Source organism: Passer domesticus, chromosome 28 (assembly GCF_036417665.1).
Source record: "Passer domesticus isolate bPasDom1 chromosome 28, bPasDom1.hap1, whole genome shotgun sequence".
In the NCBI taxonomy this organism is placed as follows: Eukaryota; Metazoa; Chordata; class Aves; order Passeriformes; family Passeridae; genus Passer; species Passer domesticus.
The window spans coordinates 2,370,659-2,389,668 of NC_087501.1; the positions used below are offsets into that span (position 1 = coordinate 2,370,659).

Genomic DNA, 19,010 nt, shown 5'->3' on the forward strand with positions numbered 1-19,010 from the left:
TTTGGGTTTCTGGTTCCAGAAAAGTGCAGCATTTGCAGAGTTTCCACCTGTGCAGACAGTTTTCCCGTGGCTGCTTTGCCCATGGGTTTGCACCTAGATATTTTTTTTTTTTTCCAAGGGACAAGATCTGAGCTGATAAAGGCAGGGCAGCTCAGAAGTGCCTGAACAGATAAGCCTACTTTATAAGAATGTTAATTTATAACAGCTAAGCACACTTTGCTGCAGGTGATGGCGTGGTCCCCGTGAAGAGCCCACCCCAAAAACCCCATCCTGGTTTTATCCTGGTGCCGTGTGCTGGAGCCAAAGTCACTCCTCCAGGCCTCACCCCTGGGCTCCAACACGGAATTGTTTGTGCTTTTGGAAAACAGCAGCAGGTGAAATGAAGGGCTCTGTGTAGAGAAGGCATGGCTGACTCTGGGAGCCTTGCCTAGGTACCCTCAGAGAGGATTTGAGCTCTGCTGATGCCTGGGCAGGCAGGAGCTGGTAGCTTGGGTTTACTTTGCTGTGCAAAGAGCAGACTGAACCCTTCATTTCTGTCTCCTGTTCACTGCTGAGATCCCTCCCCTCCTCTTGCTGCTCAGTCAGCGGAGAGATGCGAGGAGGAGAGGATGCTGCTGAGCTGCACTTTGCTCCAGTACTTGGCACATCCTTTGCAGCATCGGCTGTTTTCTGAGCAGAGAAGCTGCCTGCCTGCTGAGGGATGCAGCCATCTCCCTTTGCTGGAAGATGGAATCGTAAGGAGAGAGTGAGTGAGTGAGTGATGCAGCACAGAGACTGACTGCGAGGAGGAAAATTGGAGAGACTGGAATATGTGCCTGCCTCAGCAGCACTGCAGTGGTAAAGCCCCTGACTGAATACAGGCAGGTTACTGCTCTTTAGGCATTGCTACAGAGAACTCGGGATGAAATGCATCGGCCTCCTTTTTCACTGCTTCTCCACTGTCACAATGCATTAATTGCTGGGAGTTATTTTCCTTCCTGTGGCTGACTGCCTGCATCTTTTTTCCTACTGCAGGAGAAACAGTGAGGGAGAGAGCACAGCACCAGTCCAGCGTCCTGTCCCACCAGAAGGGATGTGCCAGCACAGGCAAGGGCTGCTGCAATGGTGCACAGAACCTCTGGAACACCTGGATTTGGGATTATTAATGGCTTATAAAGTGCTCCCAGCTTGCATCTAGCAACTACCCGGAGACGCTGGCTGTCCTTTGGGGCTTACTGACTGCTTTCAATTTTCCTCTCGTTATTGCTTTCACGCTCATCTGGGTCGGCAGCTTTTGAGTGAGGGGAGCGCGCGTCCCCGGCCAGGAATCGGGGGGTGCTGCACAGAAAGTGCTCTGGAGGGGACTGCAGTCTGACCAGCCATGGCTCAAGCAGCTAAGCAGCTGAAGAAAATCAAAGACATCGAGGCTCAGGCTCTGCAGGAGCAGAAGGAGAAGGAAGAATCCAACCGCAAGCGCAGGAACCGCTCTCGGGACCGGAAGAAAAAGGTCAGTGGTGTTGGGGAAAACAACCCTATATCCAGGTGCCTGTGGTGTGGCAGTGAGTGCTGGTTGTGTTTGGGGGGATTGGAGGGTGGGGAGAGATTGGCAGAGGGGCAGCCTGGTCCCTCTAAACCCGTGTGCAGTCAGCACAAGAAGCAGTCTGTCAAACAGAGGACAACTTTTGGGACCAGAAATCTGCTGTTTACCCTGACAGCTTGCAGGGAGCAGGGGGAGGGAGGGAGCAGGGATATAAAAAACCCAGTGAAGGGGTAAGGGAACTGAGGGGTTCATCAAGGCAGCTAAACAGACTCACTCAGCCCAGTAACAGATTTGATCTCTAAGATAAAAATGCTGTTTTCTAGCTTCCTTCAGTTTCCCACAATTGCTTTTTGTGCTCAGAGCTTAGGAACAAGAGACCCCCACCCCTTTGTCTAGTGCAGGACTAATTTTGCTGTCAATTTTGTTGTCCCCTCCATCCCTTGCTTAATCTGCACCAGAATATTGAAACCAGGGCACAGCAGGAGCAGACTCCTAACAGAGAAGGCATTTTTGTGCAGAGATCTGTGGGTTCTGCTGCTCCTGGGGGTGGGCTATATTTGTGCTTGGGACGTGGGTCACCCTTCCCTGCTGGCAGCAGGTGAGGGGAATCAGGGACAGCAAAGAGATGTCTGTCCCTTCTGCTGACACCAATGTGCTGGTGCCTGGGGTCTGCCAGCTCTTTTGAGCTCTGGCTCCTCTCTGAAAAAGTCACTGGCAGCTTTTTCTTGTTGTCTTCTTCCTGCACGAGTGGGCACGTCGCTAAGATTGCTTTGCTGCCCCTTGAAGACCTCTTGAATCTGAATGTTCTTACCACAGCATGGTCTGAGGGTGTACGTGCTCTGCACCAGTGCAGAAAGGCAGCCAGGAGAGAGGTGAAACCAAGGATGATCAAGGATGTATCTGACAGGAGGTTATGGCACAGGAATTCTTAGTGGGCTTCTCCTCTGCCTTTACCCAGAGATTTCCATGTGCCCCCGTGAGCAGGAGCCTCACAGCAGAGCTCTGCTGTTGGAACACCTTGGTAGCTGGGCCCTGAGGGTACTGAGGAGAGTCTTGCTTTCCTTAAAGAGAAAAGGAGAGGTCTGGAGACCTCTGGAGAGGTCTGTGCCCACAGAGAGGAAGCCATCCAGGGGAAATGAGTGGGCACATCAGGACAGAGGTGAGGTCTGCAGGCAGCAGCTGGGGAGGTGATTTTGGGGGTCGTTCAGCTGCCACACTCGTGTCAGATGCCTCCTTCTCCAGTGGTGATGATTGCTCAGTGCCTGCAGGTCCATGGCTGCTCCCTGCAGGGCCTCTTGCACTGGGAGCTGACGGAGCAGCTTGCCTCTCACACTGGCAGAGGGCTTTAAAGGGGATCTGATGTGAAGAACCACCACACCAGGACATTTTTCCCTTGGCCAGCTGTCTCTTGCTAGCCCCTGCCCCAAAGCCTCAGTGTCTCTAGTGGCAGTGTTTTCCCTGTGCGAGTCCTTGGGGCCAAGTGGCCTGCCAGGATGTGTTGGATTCCCTCATCGTGCTTTGCTGCAGCAGCTGTGGGGGTTTGATTTGGGTGAGGTCAGTGTCTTGGTGCCCTGTGAGCCTGCATGGGACGCGTGTCGTGTCCACGCCGTGTCCCTTGCACTGTCTGTTGGAGTGTGCTGAAACCCCTGGGATGTCTCTGACTCCTCCTGTTCCCCTGGCAGTGCCTGCTTTGTGCACAGACACAGGCTCTCTGGGGCAGAGGCTGTTCATTCACCTGGTGGTTGTGCAGGGCAGGCCAGCAGTGTCTTGCTATCTGCTTGAGCCCACCAAGCACAGCTGCAATGAAAGTAGAGGCATGACCTATGGTCCAGGGAAGCCTTAGCATGACACAAAGCAAGGATGGCCACAAGGAAGGAGATCATGGCCTCAGAAGAAATATTTTCTCATCCCATTCCATGTGAGCTGCAGTTATTTCTTCAGTTTAGTATCCATTAGCATTTCCTGAAATTTTTGTGTAGTTATATGTGTCCCATGAACTTCACAGTTGTATCCTGCAAGAACCTTGTGTTCTGTGATACTTGGAGGCAGTGAGTTCTGTTATTTAATGCTGTGTTGACCAAAATCCTTCTCCTTTGACCATGATTGTATTTGTTGCTTTCCAATTTCTGCAGCAATTTCTTGGGTTTTGTATTAAGTGCATGTAACAACAACCTGATTGACCTTGTACTGTCCATTTCTGTGTTCTCTACCTCTTGTTTGTCTCTTGGCACAAGGACAGTCCAGATGCATAACCTTGCCACTTCTCCAATATTCCCTGCATCCAACCTTTGCAACTTAAGATGATGACAGCTGAGCTTTCACTTGACAGGGGCTGCACCAAGGATTTAAGGAACGGCACCTTGCCACCCATCCAGGCTCCCTGTCCAGCCCAGGCAATCTTCTGCTTTGGGCAGAGCTGCCACATGGAACAGCCAGGCATGTCCTGAGGTGTTCCTGCTCTGTGTGCTCTGCAGAGTGCCTGGGGGTTGTCTCAATCTTAGGATTGAGACCAAGTGTTCAATAATCCTGTGTCTTCCCACATTTAACGCAGCTCCTGAGTTGTGGGGACTTAGCAGGGCTGTGGCATGATGTGTGAGTGACTCTGATGGTGCCCTGCAGCAGGGAGGTGTGACAGAGAGCAGACGTGAGCAAAAGAGGGTGTGAACTAACACAGGGTCACTGCTGTTACAGAATGTGCCAAGCATCATCTGGGTTGGCTTCTTGCTGTTCCTGCTGCAGGGTCCTGGCTTCAAACCTCTCTGTGTTTTCCTTAGATGGGCAGTTTACAGGGGACCAGAGCCACTCTGTCACTGCTGCAGGGCTGCATGTGGAGTTTCTGATGTGGCTGTCTGCACTGACAGGGAAATAGTGATTTACAGCAGAGATATCTGTGCTTTGGGTGCAGCTCTGTGTCTCTTTTTTGTGGTTTTGAGAGGCGGTCATAGACAAGAGCACTTCCTTCCTTTCCCTGCAGATGTGGTAAGGCCACCTCGGCAGGAAGCCCTCGCTGGGGAGTCATGCAGGTCACTTCAAAGGCAGTCCTGCCTTTGCCAGGGCCAGTGGGCAGCAGCAAAACACCTTGGAAAAGTGGAAAAGAAGTGGAAAAGTGGTGTTCTGACATTGTTTATGAGGCAGCTTGTTATGTGAACACAGTTATTGAGTCCTTTTTGAGTTGCATGTGACTATTGTAGTTATGTGTTAAAGACAGAAAATGGACCAAATCCCTTGCCAGCAATTCTGGAAGCACTGGCAGGGCTCACCAAATGGGTTGTTAGAAAGGGCCCAAACTGGGCCCAGAGCACTTGGCTTGCCCTTTGTCTCAAACACACATGTACAAGCAACTTGCAGCTGGACCAGGTGGTCCAAAATTGATGGCTGGTGGCATTTTGACCAGACATAATTTAACTGAGACTAATAAATAACAGTTAGTGCTTCTATGAAAATCTTTCTTCCTATTGAAGTGTACTTATCTCGGTACTGAATTCAGCCAAATATTTCATCAAGCATAAGCAGGGGCAGACACCTTCATCTGCCCCTCTACAAAGATGCAGATCCCAGCTGCACTTCTCAGTGGACATGCAGGATTCATGGGGCAGGAGGCTGGAACCTCTAAAATGTCTTTGACAAGAGTGCTATGCAGCAAAGAGCAGGAGGACTTCAGCAACAGCAGCAGTGCCAATACTGTCCAAAGAACTCATCAAGTGCACGTGTAAGAGCATACTCAGCCTGTGTGCAGCATAACTGGGGCTACAGTATTAGATAACAATCCAAGCAAAAGCTTGAAGGGAAATTCTTGTGATGATTCCTATCAGTGTTTAAATTATTAGTATGAAAGATGTGATACATCCTCTCAGGACATTCAGAGCAAACTTTGCTTGGGAACAAGGCTGCCTGAATTTACCTCTTTTTTTTTTTTCTGGCTATGGGGCAGGGAAGATACAATGAGGAACAAAATTCTTTTCTCTTTCTGCTTCTGTCTAGTTTGTCTGTCTTGCAAGTGTTCAAGGGTCAGACAGTCTCTTGTTATAGAGCTTCTCCCACAATGCATCCTTAAATAGTAAGTGATCCCTAATAAGAAACTCCCTGCATAAAACTCCTTGGCTTTTTTTCTGGTTGAAAGTTTCCTGAAAACAGCACGCAGATCAGCCTGAGGGCTCATGGATCTCCACATTTCAGTCTGGCACCCATCCTGAGCGCCGTACTGCTCCTGCACGCTGCAGCAGGAAATGTTTTAGTGCTCGAGATTACACACTGAAGTGCATCCTGCCAGGAGAGCTTGGGAGGGTGCTTTGGAGAAGGGAGACAAGAAATTTGTGCGAGTGGGTTTGAATTTTGTGGGAAAGCAAGGGCAAGGTGTTTCCATTTGGCAGGAGCTCTTCCATTTGGCAGAGAGAGAGCTCGTTCTCCAGCTGGAGTGAAATGGTGGGAAAGAGCTAAGGGAGGCCAGAGGATCAAGTGACCCCCTTCCTATATTCAAGCATGGATAAGGGATAAATGTGGGCAATTAAAAGGCTGATAACTGTCAGAAGAAACTCAGAGCTGAGGTGTGTGAGGTGACTGGGTAGAGGCGGCACTGAGATAATTGCGGCGACGTGGAGGATGGAAATGAGAATGCTTTTACATGGATTAATTTTTCCATCCTTTGGAAGCTGGGGAAATGTGGTAACTAGAACAAGTCAGGAAGGGTTTGGGCCAACAGCCACAAACTCAATCAGACAGAGGAGCAATTACAGATGATTCCTTAGGAGGACAGTCACACAGTCGTACAGGGTGACAGCGTTTGTGCTTTTTGTGTGACAAGCAAAAGAGGTCACAGTCACTCAATGACTGTTCACTGATAGGTGTATCAGGGTGGTCTGAGCTTAGGGTTCTGAGACAGAAAATCAAGACACCTCTGTCAGAATTATGCAATAAGCACACGAGAAACTGGGGTGAGAAATCGCTGCTGGAGCGCTGCCAAGGAGCAGCCACTGGGTTTGTTCTGTCTGCTCGCCTGCATCCTTTCAAATGGCTGGTTCCTTGCAGCAGCCTTCAGCTTGCACTGGGCTTAGAGAGGATGCAGAGAAAAGAGTGACAGACAGAAGGAGGGCAAAGGATTTCAGCAGACCCAGCTGCAGATGGCTCAGAACATCCCAATGATAACTTTTGAGCTCCGCTGTGTCCTGCTCCCATGGATATCTGGCCCCTGCACCATGGCTGGACTAGGCTACTGAGATTCCTGCATTCAGTGGCAGCAGATCCTGCCAGGGACGTGGCATGGCTGGCTGTCACCCACCTGGGTCCTCACTAGCTGCTGGGAGGTGTGCTGGTGTCTTACCTGCAAGCAGGAGAAAGGACCGTGCTGCCTGCAGAGTCAGAGCACAAGGGATGCTTTGGTCCTTTCCCCATGATGGTGGGGGCTGAACAGGGGCAGGACATGGGCATCTGGATGTGAGGGACATTGGGTAGGAGCAGAATCCCCTGCTGCAGGGATTTGCTGGTGGCAGAAAGCACTGGGGGGATGTTGGTGCTGTTCTGCACTGCCGCTCTGCAGGCTCTTAAATTATTCAGGTAATAACAGCATCTGTATGTGCTTGGTGTGCTTGGTACTGAAATGAGCTGAGCAGTATCCGGAGCCTCGCAGCATTCAGAAATCTGTTTCAGGAGCAAGTTCTTTCAAGCTGTGCCCTGTCCTCTGTGCCTGGCACCTCGGCCAGGACGTTTTCCCCAGGAGGGCACTGGCTGAATGCAGGGATGAGCCCTGCCTGGAGCAAATGCTTGCAGGAGGGTGAGCACAAAAGACAGTGCCTTCACAAAAGTCCTGCATGTGACAGCCTGGTGGGCTTGGTCTATCCACCACAGGAAGCCACCTGCAGCGTGGTGAAGCTGAGGTACAGCAAGCTAGACCTGAGCTCAAAGGAAAGCAGATTTACAGAGTGCTAAAATTAGAAGTTTAGTCTGAATCATGCTAATTTGTTTTAATTGTCTAAGTGTGTCAGGGTTGTTCAGAAATGTAGCCTCTCTGTTGTGGTCTGGAATTGTGGTATGATGGTAGGATGGATCAAAGCTGGTGGAGATTTCTGGGTTCTCTGGCCTATTTACATCTTGCTTGCAGTCCTCACCTCCAGCTCTCAAAATGCCACGAGGGTAGGCTCTGAAAGCCTTAGCTCTGGATTGAATAGACCAGCCTTGTTAAAACTTTTGGTGAGTAGAGGGCAGCTTCCTAGGTGGAGGAAAGTTCCTGACACCTTCTCTCTCTAAGGGCACTTCTCAGCATGACAGAACCATCTGAAAATTCACATTTATTTTTTCACAGATGATTATGTCATGTTTTGAGCCTCAACTCTGCAAGCAGCAGCAAAAACTCAAGCTCCCTTCCTATTTGCAAAGCAGATTTTGCTGACTGGGTGAAACTTTAAGCCAGAGCCATACATCTCTGTGGAGGGGCTGCAAGTGTAGGGGACTGTGTTAAATCTATGGCTTCAAAATGTTGCATCCTCAGTGAAAAATCTGCAGCAGAGACAAAGCAGCAGGTATTCACTGAGTTGTCTTGGGAGGCAGAAGGAGAGAACACAGCAGCAGGAGAGCATTTAGAAAACAGACGAGTTTCTATATTTATACAGGGATGAGGAAGGAGGGAGAGAGCTCATGTTTGTGTGTGTGGCCAGGCCACCAGGAAGATTCCTGTCTAAAAGAAAAGGTACTCCAGCAAGATTGAAGGCTGTGGTTTGTCACTACACTGTGGTGACAGGACTTTGCAGGCTTTGTAGGGTGCATTCATGTGCCTACATTGGAACTTTAAAACGGGAAATGCAGAGAACAGCACACTGAAACCCTTTGCAGAATATAAACTGTGTTTGATTTTTAACCAGTGTGATAGTCTCTGCAAAGGGATAATAAATATTCTCACCTTCTTACAGCGTCATTTCTCCAGAAAAGTTTGTCCAAAGGTGTCCAGATACTCTGCAGGAAATGCAGTGCATTGAGTCCATTCATGATGCCATGCTTGGAACGAGGAGCATTGTGTCTTTCCCAGGACTTGCTGATTACAGCACCAAAGAATAAGATAAATACTGTGAGAATATGACAGAGAGGTGTGGGGTGAGTGAAACACAGGTTCAGCTTTAACAATTCACTTGCCTGTGTACTGAGTCTTTATTTCATTGATCTGAATATGAAGGGGAAGAGTAAAAGGTCCTGCTTTGGTCTGCCTGAAAATCAGCTGTACCTCACTGAGGACTGAAGTGTGAGTTTTTGCTGTGTGCTATAACCATAAACATATATCTTGTAGGTTCTCACACTGTTTTTGAATCAATAACATTCTACTGTAAATGCTTGCCATGGATTTGATTATAGTAATAACTACTGTGTCCTTAAATGAGATGCTAAATTTCAACACTCCAGTTTTCTTGTGAATCTCTGCATGGAGTTTCTCTTATTTTGGAGTGATTTTTAAATTTATTTCCCCTCTCCATTTCCCTTGTGGTGAATGAAAGCACTCAGACTGACAGTGGGAACAGGGAGTGGACTACAGGGAGTTGGTGGTGTATAGAGAGTTCTAAGAAAGGTAAATCTTACTGAATTGGCTTTTGATGTTAGAGGTGCCTCTACTGCAGTGGGGAGTGTTGTAGTTCTTCCCATCTTTAATGCAGAAAGAGAAGTTGTGTCTGTGGAACACTGGTTTGGCTTGGGGAGGGGGTTCAGAGCTAAGAGATGCCTGCATGGGATCAGTATTTGTCCTGAAGGCTTTAATTTTCTATGCTTTTCCATTCTCCAGCTCTTTTCCTGGCAGCATCATCTTAGCTGGCAGTGACAGGAGGTTTGGCCCAAGCAGGAATTGCTCAGCAGAGCATGGCATGGCAGCTCTCTGTACACGCAGCTTGGACGTGCAATGTGCTCCTGCTGAAGAGCAGCACGGTGGTCAGCAGGCTGACCCCCTTCCTCTGAGCACTGGGGGAAAATGCTTCTCCTCAGCCTGCTGTCAGGTGGCTGTGGAGCTGAGATTGCAGTAAGAGGAGCTGCAGTGTCACAGGGAGAAAGTATAAAATATCTGTTGCCCACCAGTACTGCATCAGCAAAACTGATTTTCAAACTCGTCCCTGCCAGTGAGATGTGCTTCTCAGACTTGTCAGGGAAGTCCTCCAAGGCCAGCAGCAGTTCAAAAATGCACAGCAAACACACCTTCTCTCCATTCAAAAGGTGAGGCAGCAGCATTTGCTGTCTCTGATATTTCACAGGGATCAGCAGCACTTTGCAGGGCCTCCCAGCATGTTGTGTGGCACCACCATCATTTTCTGCACAGGGTCAGTGAGGGACACTCATTCTGCCTGTCCTGCATAGCCAGACACTGTGGGTAAATTGCAGATATTTGGGAAGAGGAGCTGACATCTTTCACTAATTCACTTTGCTTGAAGTCATGCCTTAGAGCTAAGAAAGCTGTGAAGACACTTGGAGCAGCTGATGGAGAGGCTCTGCTCACAGCTGCAAAAAGGATGCAACTTCCTCATGAAACTGGGAGATAAGGTTCACCACTGAGAAGGGGCATTGCACATTGAGAGCTTTAGTCTGAACAGACTTTTTCTTTGCAGAGGTGGTGTGGTTTTTGTCTGTTTTGTTAGGAATAAATGCAGCATTTTGGCTGGAGAAGGTGCACCGTAATAAGACATGAACCTGTAGTTTGTTCTTGACAGTAAAAAATCTATTGTAAAACACTGAGGAAATAAAAAAAGAGATCAGAAAAGGAAGAGGCTTCAGAGTTTCTTTTACTGTTCTTTGGAGATTTGTGGGGAAAAAACCAAACACCACAAATGGAGCACGTAACGTGATTTTTGTCCTCTTTCTGGAGCTGCAGCTGCTGCAGTCAGCTCCCCACCCTCAAGCTGTCTGCTGTTTACTGCCAAGCTTTGCCAGCAGGTTGCTGGGATAATATTAGGCTTTTTTTAAATGACAGAAAAGTGCTTGGAAAACAGATATATATAATTTTTGTATTTACATTAAAAGGGGTATATGACTTGCCAGAGATCTGATTGGGAGGTGCCAAGAAACAACAAAGCATCAAGGAATCTCTCTAAGTGCCCAACCAAGAAAACAAGGACTTAATTTTGGCTATTTTAAAGAACAGCATGAATAAACATGCATGCAAACATGTTTGGGGGATGTTATGCCTCTGAAGAGGCACTAAGGGTTGCAATAAAGCAGGAGGGCAGAGTAAAGTGCTGGAGGCTTCCAGCAGGCCCAGGTTCCAAACCATGGTCAGCAGGTAACACAGCAAAGCAGCTGAAATAGAGCTGGCACTCTCACATATCTGCCACAGTGAGCATCCTGGCCAAAAGGGTTTCTCATCACCTGCCTGCTGGCAGGTGAAAATGGCTCGTCTTTTCTCTTGAAAAGGACTTGAAGAAGTCAAAAGAGGAAATAATAGGATTTCTTTACTGTTTAATTCCATTCAGAGACAAGCACAGCCTTAGTAGTCCCTGTAAAGCAGATACTCAGGCTCCCTCAAGAAGTTAAGAGGAGGAATTCTAAACTTTTACATTGAACTGCTTTTGTGAGCCTGATATCCAGCATCCTCTATAGCTGCTGTCAAAGATGCTACGATGCTTTTCACAATAAAGTGTTTGTGTGCATGGATTGACTCTTCTGTTCAGCAAAAAGCTTTCTCAGGTAATTGCATTCTGCTTCTTTCCAGCCACTTGTTTCCCCAGCTCCTAGAGCTGCTGGAGGCTGCCTCCTCTTGGTCTGTGTATGGGATCACCACTTTAGCAAGAGGGTGAAAGAACACAAGGAAACTTTGCAGCTCAAGTGTGGGCTGAATCTTAAAATGAAAGTGGTGGGAATGACAAAGTGCAGGACACACGCTGTCTATGTAGAAGAGAGACGACTCTCTGAAGCAGGAAACTACTTCAGGTTTCTGTGTTTCATGTTGTAAAGTAAATTCTGTCAGAAGTCTGGCATAAAAATCCCTCAGATGTTTCAGATCTTTCTCTCTGCCCCTACACTTGGCTTGTGCTGAGCCACCCTGACCTGGCAGCTCAGTGAGGTGGGTAGATGCAGGGTCAGTGTAAATTGTAGCAGCAGCCATCCCCCTGAATGGGGAATGATGAGCATTGTCTCCATGATTGCAGAAGGCTAATTAAATTATTTATTAAGCTATATATACTATATTCACTATACTATATGGAAAACCCTTTGCCTTTGCCAGGCAGTCCCATAGACTGGATCCAACTGTCAATGAATCAAAAGAGCATCACCAGAGTCCAATTAAAAAAACACCTTTTGGTAAAGAATCTCCATAACCCATTCCACACATGCACAACAGGTGCAGATATTAGGATAACAATTCTTTTTCTGAGCTTTCTCACATATTCCCAGGAAAATCCTAGGTCAGCTATGTCTCTCCCTGTTCAGAGAATATGTGGTTACCACAGAAAAGCATTTCCTGGCACTGACAGCACTTTTTTTTTTTTTTTTTTTTGCAAATCCTCAGGGAATCATAGTGCTAAATGCTACAAGAGTGTTAATTTTGTAAGGTAAGCAATTGTGCAGCTTGGAGGTGTCCTTGCCATGCAGGGCATCAGACCACCAGCTCCTCCTGTGGTTGGCACAACTTTTGTGTCATGTGGAATTACTCCCTCCCCTCTGCTGTGATGCAATGGAAGATGGGGACCACGTTGTGCTGCATCTCACTTGGCTCTGCTGGCTTGTTCTGGCTGCTCATCCCTTCCTGGATTCCTGTTAATGGCTCTGGGGCCAGCACTCTCGTGGGGCTCAGCTCCCAGCACTGATAAAATGGAGCACAGGCATCCTGCTTTTTATCACTTGGGGGAAGGGAGAATTTTTTTTTTATTAATAACCCAAATTACCCTGTGAAATGGCACTTGTCTGATGTTAAATATTAAAGTCCCTTAAGCGGGTGAGCTGGGGCACAGAAGCAGCAGTGTGCTGGTGGTGATGGGCTGTGGAAGAAGATGAAGTGGTGCTGGACAGCATTCATACTCTCTCCCTGGAGGGCCTTCCATCCTCAGGGCAGCCAGGTGCTCTTGCACACAGCTCCCCAGCTTCCAAATGGCATTTTTCACACTTTCAACATTCCGCACGCTCTGAGCAGATCTGAACATCAAAGGCTGGTGGATCCTGGCTCTGGCGTCGCCATGGCAACAGCAGCTGAGAGGATTTGGATGTTTCTGGGATGGGATTTTGCTGCTGGGTGTGCTGGGCAGAGTGGGGCTGCTCTTCTCCCATCAGTGGCACCGTGGGCAGGGCGCTGGGGAGGGGATGGTCTGGCCCAGCCCAGGAGCACTGTGCTGCAGACCCCTGTGCCTGAACTGCTCACCTCAGCTCCCTCCAGCCCGGGAGGGGAGAAGGGAGCCCTTCCCATGCTGTGCCACATGTGGAAGTAGGTCAGCTGAATTATATGCTCATTTTTCTCTGTTGGCTCTCAAGGGAGCTGAGCATTGAGCCTTGCTACAGCTTTGACTCTGTAGGAGCTCAAAACTGCTTCAATGAGCCTGTCCTTGGGATGCTGGCTTCAGGTGCCTCTTCTACCCCCCTGCAGCTCCAGATGTGCTGGATGCAGTGGATTTTCAGGAGTGAACATAAAGCTGAACACTGTGAAAATATGATATTGATCTGTCTGGGTAGTGTGCCACAACCAAGGGGCTGCTGTTGATCCTCACTGTGAGTCTGTCAGGCTGTGTGTCCTGGGCAAAATGCCCCATCCTCCTCCTTGTGTGCTGCAAAATGGCCCCTGGCATCGCTGTGTGAACACAATTCTGTGAACATTTCTCATTTGGGTGACTCCAGCATCTCTGGCCACTCTCTGCTGGGGGGACAGGCACACGTGTGATTTATTCAGACATGCAGGGAGCAGATGTGCTTTGAAGGGTGGTGTGTGTGTGCAGGTAGGCACTTGAGGCTGATGGGGGGTTTGGTGCAGGAAAACAGGTAATTCTGAGCACCCAGCCTGCTCCTTGTGCTGCCACAGCAGTAGACAAACTCAGACTTGTGATCTCAGTGCTGCTGGCCACTGCATACTAAAGGAGAAAATATTTTGTCAAACTGCCTGAACATGACAGAGCAAGATCATTTGGGTGCAGGCTGTGGTATTTAGGTACAGTGCAGACCTTCAGAGGCTGAAAATAAAGGTGCACTGACAGCGTGGGGTAAGATCTGAGCTCTGGCTCTCTGGCTTCATGCTCAGGTGCAGGTTTCTTTCCAGGAGGAGCAGAGTGCAGCCTGCCAGGTGGGCACTGTGCATTCATCTTCTCTCACAGGAGGTCACTCTCTGCTGCCTCCAGGCATGCACTGCAGCCAAGTGATGGAAATCTCTCATTCTTGAGATTCCCAAACAGGCATAACATTTAGGCATCTCTCAGTTATTGGTAGACTTGCAGTTCCAGGAGCACCAGTGGATTCAACAGGATCAATAGCTGGGGTGGATTAGCTGCAGCCTGAGAAGAGTCTTGTTACATCTTTCAGATTGTGCCTGTCTGAATGAAAGCTGAAATCTGCGCCATGAGCAGTAATTAAGAAGTGATTTGCCCTTGGCCCATATTGTGGGCATAGTGCCAAATTCTGAGTTCCCAGAAGTGGTAATGTTCAGATTCAGGCTGAGTTAGGTGATGCTTTTTGCTCTCAGAACTGCCTAGTCTCTAAGAAGGGTCAAACATCGAGTGCTAATCCTGTGGTGAGATGTGCTCTGGTCCACTGGATAAGAGAGCTGGATGCAGAGGTTGCTGAACAACTTTATCTGTGCAGATATCTTCTTTGCAGCCAGGACAGCACAGTACTAAGCTGCAGCATAAACAATGGGCAGGAATATTCCTTTCCTTTGGGAGCTTTGCAGCTCTTTCATGACTTCACTTTGAGAATCTTTCTGAGTTTTTATGCTTGAATAAGTAAATAAGGTAAATCTGTGTGATGATATTTTCAGTTGTGTGGCCTGGCTTGTTCAAATGATGAGCAAAAAGAACACTTGATAAATCCTGGTAAGATGCCAGAGAGGCACATGCTATGGAGCTGTCTGTCTGCTCAGGGAGGGGCAAAAGGCTGCTGAAACATCTTGGTTTGGGGCTCAGACTGCTTCCTCTCCAAGAACTAAATTGTGGTTGTGCTGGTAGAAGGCAGCTGTCTCTTGGAGTAAGACAGCAGTCTGCTTCATCTGCAAAGTCTGCTACAGTGCACAGTTCAAGGAACACAACCTTAAGAAGATCTATTCAATTTGTATTTCTGAATTTCCTTTGGGAACCTCAGATTAAATAGCTCTGAACTGACAAATGACCATAAATGGTTTCTTAGATCAAGACTATGACAGGAAGAGATTTCTTATTTCTAATAGCTGCAGAGCTTTGCAGACCCAGTCCACTGGCTTTCTTTTCATTTGTTCTGTGCTTCAGTGTGCCAATTTTTAGACTGATTTGAGAGATTTGGCTTCCCCAGCAACAAAGGAGATGGAGAGGCAGCCAGAGAGCAAGGGCTGGAATATTTGTGTACAGCAAATCTTTGTCTCCCTCCCACCACATCCCACTGCACGACTCCTCCTCAGATGGAAAGGTGAAGAGCAGAGTGCTGACCCCTCACATGCTTCCTCTGCTGCTCATGGCTGATGATTCCAGCACTTTGGAAGCTGAGCACCAGTGGCACCCATGGACTTGCTGTGAGGTGACAAATCACTGCCAGAAGCCGCAAACACCAGAGGAAAGCAAAGCCTCAGCTCTGTGATGTTCTGAGGGCTGCCTGCTCCGAGCTGCAGCATCTATCTCAGCTCTGCAGAGCATCCTTACCCACTTATTTATACCTGCATCACTGCTGCTCTCTCCCAACAGGAGGAAGTGGCCTGACAGCGCCACTGTTTTTCTGTCTACCTGCTGTTATCCATGGCTGGGCAGCAGCAGCAGGACTGCCAAGCATTTAAATTATTCAGCTTCTGTTGTTGACTCAGCTTTAAAACTGCATTGATGTTTGCTGAGATAATGGCTTGCTGGCTGGAACCTGGGAGCCTCAGCAGGTGACAGGAGCACAGGGAGTGTTTTCCTCTCTAAGGAGAGAGGGGACGTGCTGGAGTAAGGTGAACCTGGGTGTATCCATGTCCTTGCACCAGGAGAGGATGCAAGTGCTCAGGAGGGAGCAGCTCCCTTCAGTGCCTGCAGCCTGGACTTGTCCTGGCCTCATTTCTCAGGTGGCTGAGTTCAGGAGGGGTTGTGCTCCTTCCCTGGGCAGAGGCACATACAGCTTCCTCAAAACATTAAATCCCATTTTTATGTTATTTACTTTTCCCCAAGGTGATGTGTTTAGGGCTCTCTGCTGCACACATTGCACTCCTCATTCCCTTAAATGAAAGGAAGAACAGCTGAGGACAGGCTGGCAGCAGCCAGCAAGTGCCTGGTTCTGGGCAGCCACTTCTCTGGTTACATGGCAGATACCAAAACCCAGGAAGGAGCCCTGCATTCCTTCACAGCTACATCATCTCACAGCTGAAGAGTTTCTCCAAAGGTCAGAGGCAGAACTTGGTATCTTGAAAAAAAAAAAGAGGTTCTTTGTAGCTTGGAGGACTAGTTCTCTTCAGAGATCTCTGCCTTCTGCACTTCTGACAGAGCTTCTCTTCACCCCTGCCTCTGTCTGCAGTTGCTGCTGGAGTTCAAGGTTTCCATCTCAGGTGTGAACCTGGAATGCAAAGGCACTGAGGCACCAGGGATGCTGAGCCTTGTGCCAGGAGCTGTCTCAGGATAGCAGAGGGAGAAAATAGTTTTCATGTGGGTATGAGAAGTATTGTGTAAAAATCTCAATTTCTGTGTAATGCAAAGCATTTTGCCATCCTAACATGTTCTATTGATCTAGTTTTCCTGCCTCTCAGCTTATACAAGCTTTCCTGGTGGTGGGCCGGGCTGTTTTATAGGGATTCCCTAGGGAGACAACAGCTGGCGAAGCAGTTGTTTCTTTCTCAGAGCCGCAGATTTTACAAGCTGTGTTCACCCCAGGCCTTTCCAGGTGTGATCATCTCATGGCTGTGCCTTCACTGGCTTGGCCCCAGTGCTGTGACTGGCCCAAGGGCCAGGTGAGTGGTAGCTGGAGATGGAAACCAAGCCGTGTGGCTCCCCTGCTGCACCCCAAATCCTTTGCCAGGCTGGCACCTGGAGCACCAAGAGGGATGATTGCTGCCAGCCAGGCCAGCACTGCCCTGCAGGCTCAGCCCAGGCTGGAGCCCTGGAAAGGGGGGGACGGGAGCGGTCTCCAGGAGGGCTGTTCCTTTGGACAACTGGTGTGACTCCCTTGCGTGTCTTTCAGAGAGGGCATGCACCAACCACTGTGGACCCCTTGCCTTCTTGCTGCAAGCAAGGATCTCCTGAAGGGATGCTGGAGCAGGAGTCTGCTGTGCAGGTAGAAGGGGGGAAGGGGCGCGTTCATTGTTCTCTGGTGGGCTCTAGGCCCTGCAGAGAGCCTGGAGCTGCTGTCACCAGACCTCATCTGCCACTTCAGTTCCATCTCGGTGTCCTCCATTTGGGACTGTGCCCAGCCAAGGTCTGCAGGGACCTGTGGAAACCCTCAGGTCTCCTGCTCGCTGTCCCCAGCCTGCTTTGTGTGGCACAGACCAAGGGACAGCGTGGCTCTGGCCACGGAGCTGTTTCATCTTGCTTTAAATTGCTGAAGTTCCATCTTCCCTCGAACTCTTTGAAGAGCAGAGCTCGTGCACGTGGGCTCCTCCCTGTTAACAGCCCACAGATGTGTTTATGAAGTGTGGCTCAGGCATGACATTCACTAAACACCGTGCCCAGCCTGGCAGCTCTCCCCAAGCTCCTGACGTAGGAGGACCCATAATCTCCAGCCTCCAGACAGGAGCTTCCTTGTTGTGCTGGCTTGCAGGCAGGTGTGTGAGTGCTGATAGGGTGCAGTCCAGCTGCTGATAAACCCCTTCCAGCCCGCTCCTGCTTGGTTTGGCTGCAGCATTCAGCAGAAGTGGGCTGATCAGAGCTGCAGACCCTGGCTGAGCAGGGTGAGCTGACCTCCTCCTGCAGCGATGACATGCATGCATTACCTGAGGGTGAGTACCTGGGCATGGCTGGGCAGCAAAAGAGGAGAGGAATCAGGTCAGCTGCTTTACATGAGGGAGTTTAGGTGTATTCTGGCTGGTAATATGAACTTCAGTCCAAAGATAATGCCTCTTCTCCCCAAAGAGTTGCTGCTAGATGGACCTCAGGCCAGCAGGAAGGGTTTGCTGCCCTTCTTAGGTCATCCTTGGAGCCAGTGGCAGTGCCTGGCATTGAAACCAGGTCCCTCTGTGCTGCATTTGCCTTGTCCTTCTCACCACTGCTTTACTGGGAGAAGGGAGGTGCCCCAGGTGTTGTTTTTTTTTGCAGTGTTGTGGTGGTAAATGTTGATTCCTGTGTTGTCACCTTTCTGCCCCGGGCCAGGTGCACAGGAGGATGTTTCTCTCTCAGCACAGCACTGTGCTGGCTCTGCTTGGAGCAGGTGGCTGTGCTGCAAGGGCTTTGCTTGCATGTCCTCCCCAGGGGTCTGCTGGCAGAGATGTATTACCAGGCCTGTGCTTCTGGTGCTTTTCTGTCAGTGCTTTCTTCCCTGCATGGCTTCCAGAGGCTGCGCCCCACGTGCTGGCCAGGCAAGCCTGGCCTAAGGCTCTAGACAGTAAATCTGTGGTAGCCACAGCACAAGGACTGTGCTGTGACACCACCAGCATGCAGACCCCAGCAGAAAACCCCCTCCTAAGCACTTCTGTTCATGCAGGCAAAGCAGGTGTGGGCTAGTCCTGCAGGAGGAGAGGCAGGGAATGAGTCAGAGCAGGCTGCAGAAATCAGGAACAGCTCATAAGCACCACTGGGAAAGAAAAGGAAGCTTCTCCACAGGGCACCAGGGCAGATCCTGGTAGTATGGTCTGGACTCAGCACCTCACCTGAGCATGAGGGCACTGACAGAGCCCAGGTCAGGTTGAGGCTGGTCCAGAAGCTGTGTCTTAGTCCCAGGCTGACACCAGGCAGGCTCAGAGCATGTCTCTGATCCCCCCTTGCACTGTCAGCATGCTAGAGCCCTCTCAGCCCCCCAGTGTTTATTGCACAGACCTGCCTGAACCATGTCAGGGTCCAAAAAAGGCAGTGCACCAGGAAAGGAGGAGAGACAAAGCCATTGCTCTGCTGCTGCTGCATCTCTCTTGGCAGCTGTAAATGTTGTTATGTTATTAGAAGAGGTGTAGTGCCTGAGCAGAGCTCTCATGTATTGTCTTCAGTCACAGTCTATATATTTTTTGATGAGGTAAAAATAGCTTTTCTTTTTCAGGATATGCAGAGAGCAGAGGCTCCTGCTAACATCAAAGGAGAGTGACAGCTTTCCCCTGGGTGTGCGTGGCCTCAGCTGGCAGGAGCAGGAGCTGTGTTAATTCTTGCCTGGCTTTCACTCTGTGTGAAAGATGTTCTGGTCTCCTTTTCCTGCTCAGCTCTCTGGACCAGCCTCTGCTTCACTCTCCACTGCTGCTGGACACCCAGCACTGCACTTCAGAGGCAAAGTG

General features: G+C 49.4%; 1 protein-coding gene across 10 annotated transcripts in view; it reads left to right on the forward strand.

The window, feature by feature from the left end:
- The first annotated feature begins 576 nt into the window (after positions 1-576).
- The window catches only part of ANK1 (ankyrin 1), a 54,117-nt gene continuing 35,683 nt past the window's right edge, over positions 577-19,010 (forward strand). For 5 of the 10 annotated variants that reach the window (XM_064400293.1, XM_064400292.1, XM_064400291.1 and 2 more), the window contains exons 1-2: positions 577-1,486; positions 16,781-16,873. In XM_064400293.1, coding sequence (XP_064256363.1) covers positions 1,361-1,486; positions 16,781-16,873 — 219 coding nt within the window. In that variant the 5' untranslated portion in view covers positions 577-1,360. Of the gene's footprint in view, positions 1,487-16,780; positions 16,874-17,410; positions 17,535-19,010 lie in introns of those variants that run through there. The other 5 variants (XM_064400294.1, XM_064400296.1, XM_064400289.1 and 2 more) reach the window with 4 other exon arrangements.